Below are 12,500 nucleotides of genomic sequence, written 5' to 3'. Positions count from 1 at the left end.
TTAGAGGCGGACTCGTTGTCCGAGGCGTCGTCGGTGAACAGTCGTAGGTCGTTCATTGGGCTCTCTGATAAGCAGCTCCTAAAGTGTGCTTTCTCATACCCGCAGACTGAAGGAGCCATAGAGAGCCCGGAGAGCAACGGTGAGCACTTTGACCCACTTTGAAAATGTTAAAATATTCAAATGTATACCACTTTCATTTTCTTCTTTGAAGTAAAGGTTGAGGTTTCTCATCAAAGTGTTTTCTGCTTCATCAGATAAAGAGGAATCAAATGCAAACGATTCCTTGAAGTACGTCCCTGGAAAGGCGCGATCCCACCACCTGCAAATGATGATGTCCACGGAGGAGCTGGAGGAGGAGCGGAGGTCAGTGTAAAAACTACAAATATGGGCGCCACTTTCTGATAATGCACGCCTTCATAAAGAGTTCCTAAGCTCTTAATAAGAACAAGAGCACTGGAGGGGCCTTCCTGATGAATTAAAGCGCTATGGAAAAGTGTCAACCTGGCAACCCAAAAGTTCTTCTGATTGATGGCTTATGGCTGATCATAGGTGAAGCATTATTAAAGAATGTATTAACAGTTAATAAAGCTATATAAAGGGTCGCCCTATGGAAAAGAACACAAATATGTCACATATAGTAAATTGAGAGTTGTACACCTTTACTTGTCATTACGTATCTGCTTTATTTAAGATAAGATAAGAAAATCCTTTATTAGTCCCACAGCAGGGACATTTGCAGGAATACATCAGCAGAATGGATGGTGCAAAGAAACAAATAAGAAACATAAGTAGAAAACAGGATCGAAAGGACTATAATAAATAGGTACAAAAACATAAAAAATACAGCAATAACTAAAATATGATATAAACTGACAGAATATATATATGTATATATATATATATATATATATATATATATATATATATATATATATATATATATATATATATATATATACAGAATATATCCCCCTCTCTCCTTCAAAAAATACTCAAACAGAACAAAATTACTTTGATGTCCAAAAGATTCTTTGCCAAAGTTTTGCAGAAAATCAAATGTCAAATGTAGTTCCCTTGTTGTTCCACGTACCTGCTCTTCCTCTCTCCAGCGTCAGCTCCTCTTCCTCCTCCCTCTAATCTCCCCGACGCCGTCTTCACGTGTTTGTGTGTTGTCGCCGTTCCTTTCCATGTTTAGCTGCTGTGTCGGCTCTCCTCTCCAGGCTAGACTGAGTAAGGCCAGATTGACTCTCTGCCAGGCGTTAGCTGAGGGATGAATGACACGAGACTCAGAGAAACCACACCAAGCGTTCAGTGGCAGAAGTTTTATATTCTATAATGTATCTGCATTACCCTGCCTTTATCATTGCAGGAAACACTCCAACACAGACTTTTACTGTCTGTAAGCCTGAAAAAAAGGAGCAATTATGTGGTAAAGTATGAGTTATTATATCTCAGGGGGAGTCACTTTCTGGCCATTGTGTGAAAACTTACTCTAAAGCCATTTTGCATTCTCAGCAGTGATTTCGGCCTCATCGGCTCTTTTTTATTTCCCTTCAGTGGCCATGAAGCGACTGATACACATCCCACATCCCCGTTATTCCTCATTAGACGTGTGGTTCTCAGGCGTCACAGCAGGTGTTGAGCGTGTCTCCAGTCGTCACCTCTGACAGAAGAGTGTTAATTAATCCTCTCAGGATTCTTCCTCTCTTCTGCCACAAGGAGGACTCAGTGTAACTGGAATGGAGAGAGTTGACGAGTAAATGTAATGTTTGTGCTTTTATTGAGACACGCATCTTATTGTTCTATGTGTTGTCAGGAGGAAAGACGGCTGGGATGATATTCATGTTAGAGGATTTTAAAACCCGGCCCCGGATAAGCGGAAGGAAGTGGATGGATGGATGGATTTTAAAACAGCAGCACTGATAGAGGACCTGTATTTCATGTACTCTCTGGGGCTGTAGATGGATCAATAATAAAATAATAAAAATGTTTTAAAATGCTAGACAAGCCCTTTACCTCACATCCGACTGATGCTGGTCATGTAGCAATCACCCTGCTGCAAATGTAACCGTGGGACATTGTTTTAGTCGTTGCAGCAGCAGCAAAAAAGAAAATACAGATAAATAAAGAGAGTTTAAAAAAAAACCTAACAAGACGTATAATAACACTAAAATAGATTTAAGTTAAAATAGTAACTATACAAGACAATTAAGGACAAAATTACAAGGCAAAAGTGACAGTGGTGTGACCTATAATGTGACTGACAGTTGTATGACCTATAATGTGACTGACAGTTGTTTAACCTGTAATGTGACTGACAGTTGTATGACCTAATAATAGGGAAGGACAGAGGATGTCTCATGTGTACAGATTGTAAAGCCCTCTGAGGCAAATTTGTAATTTGTGATTCGGGGCTATACAAAATAAACTGAATCGAATTGAATTAATCTTAAAGAGGAAGTCCACCAGTACGGTTGGTCGAGGTTCACTGGTCTTTGTTTCTAACAGTCTCAGAGGCACCTGGTTAACATTGTTGATAAAGAATGTTCATAATTCCTTTTGATATTTCTTTTTCTTTCCCAGGGTGCAACGTGAGCAGCTGGCCGCCATCTTCCAGCTGCTGAAAGAAAACCAGGAGACGTTTGGGGATGTGTCTGATGGAGAGATGGAGGAGCAGCTCAGACTCTACTCCATCTGAGACTAAGACCTCTCAAGCGCACAAAATGCTTGTATTAACTTGTTTTTAAATGCTATTCAATGTTATCAATTAAACTGTAACAGGTACTAATCCTGTAAATACACACCCTTGCGTTACCGCCCCTTTACTGTGTAATAAACCATCCAACCGGGGTGCTGTTCGTTTCCCGTCATGATTCATTCTTTTTATCATGCATATCATCTAACTGTGCTGTAGCCCTGCCCAACTGCCACCTGTCTACAAATATCAGTAGAGAACACAAACACTTGTCAATATTTTATCAAACATTATAAGCTCCAGCTCTCAATCTCAGGGAATGGCAATCCAAACCTACAGGTTGTTTCTTTTACTGCTTGTGGTCTCAGTTTGCATTGACCTTTGTCTTCTTACATGGGAACATTTATCAATAAACGGGTAAGTTTTGTTTAGAACGACTTAAGGGGAATCTCTTATCTGTTTTCTGGTTAAGTACTTAACTTGTTATCAAAGAAATGTGTATCAGCACATTTTCCACGTAGAGTACTCTTGCTGATACTTGTATTATTGGATATCTATTGCTCTTTTGTCAAATTTCCACATCAGATGGACTACTTTCTATGGAAAAAACAGACAAGCAGATGAGGAAATAGTTGAGTTGGTGGATGTAAAAGGAAACTGGACTACACCCCCCATTGGGTTCACACTTACCACAAAAAGATCTAGTTCCACAATAACAAACCCAGGGACAAAGCAAAAAAAAGATCAAACCAGAGGCTCTACACTTGGCGCTGTGGCGGAGACTCCCATGCCTGTCCTCTCCAGAAAATCCTTCAAGAAGCTTCCTGAGTGGGATTTTGAGGATATTTATAACCAGGATGCTCCACCCAGGCAGACAGTAAGCATGCTAAGACAAGAAAGGACAGAATCACAATAAATGTATTAACTTTGCAGGTAGTGAGGTAATCTGCGCAGCTATGTGTTCAGTTGTGTGCATTTGGTGTGAGCTGCATGGATTTTCTGTTTGCTTCTCCTTTAAAGTTTTGCTGCAATTCATTCAATTTCATTTTTAAATGTGTTGGATTTGTTTGGCTTTTTTCCTGCTGTTTCCTCTATAACAGCTGTAAGGGGGCTTCATTAAATCAATGGTTTTAGCCACATTGATTTTTTATTTTTATAATTTACAATTTTGTCCTACATTCTCAGACATGTGCCAAGTCTCTGCGAAACTCTCAGGATGAAAGCTTCAAGAAGGCTTTCCTCCCCAACATACGTTTGTTCATGCACAAAATCAACATGAGCGAGTGGAACCGGCTTTCACATTTTAACAATCCTTTCGGTTTTATGGAGTTCAACCATGATGGTACGTGTTTTAGATATGTGCTATGAGATGGGTGTGTCTAAATTAAAAATGTCATCGCCTCACCTCAACAGACTCGAGTGAGTCGAGTGTACTTATGTACTTTAGTTCAGTATCACTATTTCATGTTTTCCCGACAACATAACATTTCGTAGGATAATATTGACAATGTTAACTTTGCAGATTAAAGTCTGCACACTCACTCAGGCACAGATGACAAAGAGTTCCCTCTGCATAACGAGTACTTTAAATGTTGATATTTCAAAGGTGCAATGTGTAGGATTTGGAGGCTTTTAATGGTGAGGTTGCAGACTGCAGCCAACTGGAAATTCTCCCATTTGCCAAGGCAATGAAAACACAACAATTCTCATTTTCCAGTAATTAAAAAAACTAAGGAAAACATACTTATTAATATTCTATTCCATTTCTGCAAATGGATCCCCTTAAATGCTACACAAGGTTCATTAGAGAACATTTTTCTCTTTTTCTCTTACTTACTCATGAGAATATAATTAAATGTTCTGACAGCAAATGATTGAATGTTTAAAGCTGAATAAATAAATATTTTTTGTCCGCTTACAAAACATTTGGCATTATCCCCTTCATAAACTAAACATGTTTTTGCTGATTAACACATCCACACACAGCAATAATATCATTCATTTGGAGTGAAGAGATGTTCACTCCCCTTTTAACTCAGTTTTGGTCTCCACCAACTCCTGAGAAAAAGATATTTGATGCTGATAAGGTGGTGTACAGTGGGTTTTTCAGAGTTTTTTCTTTGGAAACAGCTAAGCAATGAGTAGATTTAGTTGAAAATCATTCCGGTTCATCACTATGAGCGACACCTTTTACATTGTCATTAAATACATTGTGAGTATGAAAAGCTGCTTTATGTATAACACAACTGCTTCGCCTGGATAGCAACCACCTCAACACATAAGCATAATGCTTTTGAGTTTTGCCTGCAGAAAATGTTCTTGTTGTGAACTATGTTGCATCTTATTTTGCATGTTTTTTTCCATGTTTTTTTTTGTTATTTTTGCAGAGGTGATGGCTGGAGCGAAGTTGATCCCCAAGCCAAATGAGCCACTACTCCTTCCAAAGCCAGGCAGTGACCGGTGTATGAGCTGTGCTGTGGTGGGCATGGGAGGAATCCTCAATGGCTCTAAAATGGGGAAAGAAATTGATGCTCACGATTATGTTTTTCGGTAAGAAAGAAACCCATTGATTTGGTTTGTTGGGCCCGTATTGTAATTATGTTTTAAACCAATCTAACAGGTTATGCATGATGGTCATAAAACACCGTGACATTAGGAGCGGTTATGATTCTCTATAATTACCAGGTCAATATTTACTGGGCAGGAATCTCATAAGGATATGCTTTGTGTACACATGTCATTGAAACATGTTCTCCCTTCTGTACATACAACCTCTCAACAGTGTGTTAAAGTGCTATTGTTCTTGAAAATATTTCTGAATTAGGATATTTTACTTTTATTTTACCGCTTGTTTTGGGCAGTTGCTGCCAGTCATTAGAATTAGACTTACTTATTTTTACAGCGGAGTCTACTTGTTTATCTAGACTGGGTCTTACAAGTAGAGTTTTTTTAACCTGGCTATTTGAAGACATTGCTTTCGGTTAAGCTTTAACTTGACAGCTTGTGCAACTTTACAATAATCATACATATAACAAATCAACGCACCATCAATGCAACCAGTCTGCAACTGTCATTTTGCAATCGGAACTGCAGCTTGATGACCTCACCAACTCAGTTCTTCGGTCCTGTTACTCCGGTTATCTTCAGCATGCAAGTTAATCCTAGATTAACTCCTAAATCCATCTATGCAACCAGGACTTCTTGTCTAGCAGATAGTAAAGTACAGTCTGTTCACACCTCAGATGTCTCAAAATGTCACTTTTGTTTTGTTTAAATACGACTTACATTTATTTGCCGTGACCACACTGTTGTTTGTGCATCTACAGCATTGAATTAAAGTTCAACCTAACTGATAGCACTGACAACCACAGTAATGTTTGATCACTCAATAAACTTGATTCATTTCTGAGCTAAAGAAAATTCATTTTTGTGTCTCTGCGGCAGGATGAACGGTGCAATCACCAAAGGTTTTGAGGAGGACGTAGGAAACAGGACCTCGGTGTACGTTCACACCGCCCACTCTATCACTCAGTCTAAGTATCTTCTACGGAAGTACGGATACAAATCCATCCCTGATGATGAGGTACTCAAACTCGACTGAAACATGTGATATTTTATTGCTTTATATCCGCACACTAATCTGTCATCCTCGTCCATTTTGGCAGGGTATAAAGTACGTAATGATTCCTGAGGGGATGAGGGACTTCAATTGGATGGAGGGTCTTTTCAAAAACCAAACGGTCACTGCTGGGCAATATAAAAACAAGAGGTGAATATCAACTCTTTTGATTGTAGTAGTCGAGGACAAGCCGAGACTTCTCTTTGTGTTTTGTGCTCCACCCTCTGACAGCGCTACACATTATTCCACCAGCAGCACTTTGATCTTGCTCATATTTAGCTTTGGGGTTATGTTGTTGCAATCTGTGCAAAGCTCCCCATCAGTCCTCCTTCTTGTTGTCTATGTCGATGCATCCGACAATGGAGGAGACATTACATTACATTACATTACAGTCATTTAGCAGACGCAGAGACATCTTTGGACATCTGTATGGGACAGGAACAAAGGTTGGACACTGCCCGGCCCTATTGCCAGGTCCTCATGCTCATGGAAACAGTCTAATATCTGATTTATTTTTCATATAATTTCCCTAAACAAATACTACATTAGTGGAGGAAAGCAAGCAGGCACCATGTAGTACATTTTCTTGAGCTTACATGTTATGAGTTATAGAGGGGTGTTGTGGTGTATAATTTAAGGAAATTTAGACATTGACGATTTAAAAAAAAGCTGTAATACATTGAATATCTAAGTTTGCATTTAAAGGATGAATCTAAAAACCTTATACATGTGAAAGTAAATAATCCTTTATTTTGTGTTTAGCTCTTGACCCTGTATTTCAACCCTGCAGGCCGTGGACATACTATGCCGAACAGTACAATGAGACCCGCTTCTATGTTCTGCACCAGGATTTCCTCAGATACGTTCGAAACAGGTCACCCTCCTCTCAAAATCCTACCCAAACTTTTTACATTCTATGTTTTGTTATAGCAATTACAATACCTATTTTAATTGCATAGCCGAGATGCAGCCCAAAGTGCTTCTCAAAAATAGGATTAAAGGCAAGTAGGAAATTAAATCAAACAATAACAATAAGTGAAAGGTTTGCTAACATGACACTTTTAATGGTCTATTTAGAAGCTGTGGTTTGTCTTGCTTTTAAATATATGTTTATTTTTAACACTGTTCATTGTCCACAGGTTTTTAAAGTCTCCTCACCTGAATGATCCACACTGGGCGATAGTCAGACCAACCAATGGGGCATTCACTCTCTTCCTGGCTCTGCACACCTGTGACACTGTAAGTTAATATTATTTAAACTTGTCCACATGTCGACCATACTGTAGGTATCCACACCTCTATAAACATGAAGTATGCTTACAAAAATGTACAGACATTAACTCTAAATATGTACAGTTTATCAATTCTTCAAAGAATAGTTTGACATTCAGAGAAATGTGCTAATTTACTTTCTTGTCAATTAAATATATACAAAATAATTATGAGGATGAATGTATTTTTACCAAATAATACGCAGCCAAAAATCTTTATCCATGTTGATCATAAATGTACTTTAAACAGTTATTATTTTGTCCGTAGGGTTCAGCACAACAAAGTAGGAAATAACAACAATAAACATGTTGCAAATATTGCTAATTTTATGACATACCTGCTTTTTTAGATTGTATTTCTTTCACTGATCACCCTTAACCCTTACATTTAAAGTTAAACTTTAGTTAAATATGTCCGTTAACTTCAAATCATTGTTTTTATTTGATCCATACCACTCAAATATCTGGCCATTAAACATGTAGCTAACAGGTGACTAGCTTAGCTTAGCATAACAACTTGGAAAGAGGGTGAAAAGGCTGCCTATAAGCATTTCTAAAGCTCACAAATGAACATGTTATAGATTTAATTTGAAGTGTATTATTCATTCATTAATGAAAAACCCTTTTCAACTCCTCCTGTTGTCCTTATTCCCTAACTTTGCACCCATTTTCACAAACTCTTAATATTTACAAGCCTTTGAGTAACTGACATTGTTGTATGTCTATGTGTGCCTTACACAATAGAAACAATGAGTTTCGACTTTCCAGCATTCCTTTCGTCATTTAGCTGGCATGTGCCTGAGCTGGGCACTCTGGGTTTATAGAGTATGTTCTTCATAAATTCCAACACAAAAAAACCTGTAAAACCACTAACTGGCAGATTAGCTTCGGACAGAGCCACGCTAGCAGTTTCCTTTTGTTTCAGCCTTTATGCTAAGCTAAACTAAGCTAATCATCAGCTGGCTGTACTGCCAATTTCTCTGACGGTTAAGAGAGTGATTGATCCTCTCATCTAACTTTCCACCATAAATTGGATGAGTGTATTTCTCAAAATGTCAAACCTTTCTTTAAACCAATCTTTTTCTTCTTGTGAGTTACTCTCAGTCGTCTCTGTTCTGTGTTTGACGTTGACAGGTGAGTGCATATGGATTCATCACTGAGGACTTCAGGAAATACTCTACCTACTATGTTGAGAAGCATATTAAAACCAAAGTAATTTTGTACTCCAACCACGACTATATCCTGGAGAAGAATGTGTGGAAAAAACTACACGACAGCAAAATACTTAAGCTGTATCAAAGGCTGGAGTCAGAAACGGGGACAAAATCGCCAAGCAAAATGCCATGAATGATCAGGTCAGTGGATGAAGTAGGCCTCCTCAGCAGAAACACAAATCAATGCAGCACGGTTGAAAGTTGGTTTGGCTCGTTGAGGGTTTTTTTCCAGATATATCAACCTCACAATACAAATCATTGTTTTTATTTGATGCACTTGCTTCCAAAGGCCAAGTGGCCTTGCCCCTAAAATTACGAAATTCCAGGCTCTGATGAGAAAGTCCATACCACTCTCATATCTGTCCGTTAAACATGTAGCCAGCAGGTGGTTAGCTTAGCTTAGCATAACAACTTGGAAAGAGGGAGAAGCAGCTGTCTATAAGCATCTCTAATTAAAATGTTGTAGACTTCATTTAAAGTGTAGAAGATATGCGGATTCATTTGAAAACGGGTTAGTGTGGACGTGGCCTCCGTCCTCGGGAGCGTTTTCAAACTTCTCCGTCCTCGGTGCCCTAAAACGCTGTGTAGTGTGGACGCTCGGTGCAAACGCAGAAAAAGATATGCAGATTCATTTGATAAACGGGTTAATGTGGACGTGGCCATAGTAAAAGAAAAACAAGATAAAGTAAAATAAGAAAAACAAGTATTATAAATAAGCAATAAAAATATTATTCCATTTTAAAGCAGAAATATTGAAGTTCCTTTGTTGTAATCATCAAAGTACATAAAGATTTTTTTTTTGTGAATGATATCCCTTTTCCTACTAAATAGTTTCTTTATCTATATAATTTATAATAGGGTCAATTTTTGTCATTTTATTCTGTTTAAATAGAAAAACAGTGTCTCTATACAACGTCAAATATCTGTATGTTTCCTTTTCTTTTAATGTTTTTTTAATATTTTATCTCTGTCATTTACTGCAGGCTATTGTTTGGTTTTATAGTTAGACTTACTAAGGTGTTTAACTTCCTTCTTTAGTGGGTCAATGTGGAAGAAATAAAAGTGTGACGGTATTAGAATAGAGTGAAACTGAATTTAATGATTTGATCAGCATTTGATCAAAGTTTGTGTGTGTGTGGGTTTCTTTTCGTTGTTGTTGTTGTTTTCAAAGTTGTATCATCCAGTAACTGGCTTATGATTAATGGGAAAACTATAACTTTAAATGGTTGTTAAAATTGGCGCTATTTATATGTATTTACAATTTCTTTTTTTGTATTCAAATGTTACTGTTTAATAAATAAATATCACATCTCAGAGAAAACTGAATTTTACTTTTTTTTTAAATAAAGTTGTATAATTTGCTATCTCGCATATAGAAGTTATTCCCCCCTCAGGCTGAATTGCAATAACTTTATTGATCTCTTGACTTGTCTTCTATTAAATAAGTGTGTAAAACTCCACAAACAGATTTGACAGATTTTATTCCTTGATGAATGCTAGTTTACATTGTTATTTATTTTATTGCTTGCCTTTACCATGTGAAGTGCCTTTGAGTACCTTTTAAAGCAATATACAAATAAAATGTGTTATTATTATTATTGATATTATCATTATTATTCACTCAAATCGCCTGTTTTCATAAATAGAATAAAGGTCTCTGGGTCCTACAAGTTTGGGCGTAGAGGTTTTTTAAACTAGACATGGTCTTATGTGGTCTGGATGAAGAAAAATAAATAAAAATAAAATAATAATAATAATAACAATAATATTATTATTATTATTACCTAAATAAATGAGACGTTGATATCTGAAGAGGATATAGTAAATTCAAATGTTTTTTAACGATAAAAAACATTTGAATTTCTAAAGCTAACATATTCATCATTAAGTTGATTATTGATTATATTTTCCAGAGCGTTCGCTTTCCCCCAAAATGAAACCAAATGTCATTAAATCAGCTGCATTCTGGACTCAGCAACAGTGTGAGTAATTAGATTAGATTAGTAGATTTTCCCTTAAAGTTATTAATAAATGGCACCACCTGCTGACTTTTTAGTGCCACCACTACAATCTGACTGGTAACAGAATACGGTGTTAAGTCTCCCTTTTGTTAATCATTATTTTATGATACCTTAAGCCTCTTTAATTCAAACTTTTGCTGTTTTTCAGGGGAATAAAACAAACTTTAGTTTAGTGAAGGCTAGAGGACCACTGTTAATAGAGACTTCAAAACAAATATCAGACAAACTTAATCAAACAATTGTCTATGACTATGATTTCACCTTCATATGAGCATGTTCCCTGAATGCAAAATGATCTTAAACTCTACTAGTGAGTATTTATATATGTATATTCAATATTTTTAGTTATTATGGATTTTATTTTAATTTGTTTTTACTTATTTAATATTCTTTTATTACTTATTTATAATACAGTTTTTATAATATAATTCTCTATGCTGCTGTAATCCTGTAAATGTCTCCACTGTGGGACTAATGATGGATTATTTTATTTGATCTTCCTGCAGAACTTCAGCCTCCTGATCCACAATGCTCCTGTGATCAGACAGTTGTGATGATGGGATGTGCAACAATACAGAGTTACATGAGTCACAACAACAATGCAACATTGTTTCTTCATTTATTTACTTTGATACATTTCAGGAAGCCCCACATACGCAGGGCATCAAAAAATTGAGTTGTACTCTTATTGGTCCTCCCCACGGAAATCTTTAGTAAAAGGCGAAAGATTTATACGATCTGAAGAGAACCAAGAGATCTGCTGAACCTCCATGGAGACGTCAGCCCTTTACCGGAGACACGGGCTTCACCACTGGTGTGGTAGGTTGTTTAAATTGTGACGCAAGGCATGATGGGAGTGGAGCAGCTCGTCATCATTTGATTTTCACTTTGAATTCTTTCCATTCGTCATGCACTGGTTTGCTAATCTTCTTCATACTGTTTGTATTAAAACAACCACACAGACACACGACAGATATTTAATGAATCCTCAAAGCTGCAGTGGAAAGACTGACTTCCCAAAGTTTGCAGATTTCCTGCAGAACAACGACTCCCTGTGGTAACAGACCACACTAAACTCTGCACACACCCAACTCAGTACCTAGAAGGTGCTTTATCACTGAGGAAAGCCAAAGAAATAACAGCATTCAAAAGAGAAATGCTTTGTAGGCTTTAAACTACTGCAAACAGAAAATGAAAATGTTAAGATTGAAGATTATTTCTTATCAGATTATAGGGGATACTACTCCTTCCACTCAAACAACATGTGGTCCTCTAGCCTTCACTAAAATAAAGTTTTTTTTATTCCCCTGAAAAACAGCAGTTTGAATTAAAGAGGCTTAAGGTATCATAAAATAATGATTAACAAAAGGGAGACTTAACACCGTATTCTGTTACCAGTCAGATTGTAGTGGTGGCACTAAAAAGTCAGCAGGTGGTGCCATTTATTAATAACTTTAAGGGAAAATCTACTAATCTAATCTAATTACTCACACTGTTGCTGAGTCCAGAATGCAGCTGATTTAATGACATTTGGTTTCATTTTGGGGGAAAGCGAACGCTCTGGAAAATATAATCAATAATCAACTTAATGATGAATATGTTAGCTTTAGAAATTCAAATGTTTTTTATCGTTAAAAAACATTTGAATTTACTATATCCTCTTCAGATATCAACGTCTCA

The 12,500-nt window shown here is 37.0% G+C and overlaps 2 protein-coding genes and 1 non-coding gene across 3 annotated transcripts in view; 2 read left to right on the top strand and 1 right to left on the bottom strand.

The window, feature by feature from the left end:
- Nucleotides 1-2,714, top strand: part of LOC129090936 (uncharacterized) — a 4,825-nt gene extending 2,111 nt beyond the window's left edge. The window contains exons 2-4 of the mRNA XM_054598328.1: nucleotides 1-139; nucleotides 255-363; nucleotides 2,584-2,714. The exon at nucleotides 1-139 is cut by the window's left edge and continues 108 nt beyond it. Coding sequence (XP_054454303.1) covers nucleotides 1-139; nucleotides 255-363; nucleotides 2,584-2,698 — 363 coding nt within the window. The 3' untranslated portion in view covers nucleotides 2,699-2,714. The remainder of the gene's footprint in view (nucleotides 140-254; nucleotides 364-2,583) is intronic.
- A 750-nt stretch (nucleotides 2,715-3,464) lies between these two features.
- LOC129091832 (alpha-N-acetylgalactosaminide alpha-2,6-sialyltransferase 1-like) lies at nucleotides 3,465-8,932 on the top strand (the record flags this gene model as incomplete). Its single annotated transcript, XM_054599529.1, has 8 exons — nucleotides 3,465-3,572; nucleotides 3,881-4,037; nucleotides 5,083-5,245; nucleotides 6,140-6,278; nucleotides 6,361-6,464; nucleotides 7,105-7,188; nucleotides 7,454-7,553; nucleotides 8,720-8,932. Coding segments are annotated over 8 exons (1,068 nt in total), but the record flags the coding sequence as incomplete, so codon positions are not given.
- Nucleotides 8,933-11,464: 2,532 nt separating this feature from the next.
- LOC129091860 (U5 spliceosomal RNA) lies at nucleotides 11,465-11,577 on the bottom strand. The gene has a single exon (XR_008531238.1). It is a non-coding gene; the product is annotated as a U5 spliceosomal RNA (small nuclear RNA).
- Nucleotides 11,578-12,500: the final 923 nt, after the last annotated feature.

The sequence above is a fragment of the Anoplopoma fimbria genome, chromosome 5 (genome assembly GCF_027596085.1).
Source record: "Anoplopoma fimbria isolate UVic2021 breed Golden Eagle Sablefish chromosome 5, Afim_UVic_2022, whole genome shotgun sequence".
Classification (NCBI taxonomy): Eukaryota; Metazoa; Chordata; class Actinopteri; order Perciformes; family Anoplopomatidae; genus Anoplopoma; species Anoplopoma fimbria.
Note: the sequence above shows the minus strand (reverse complement) of the source record. Positions and strands in the feature narration are given on the sequence as shown.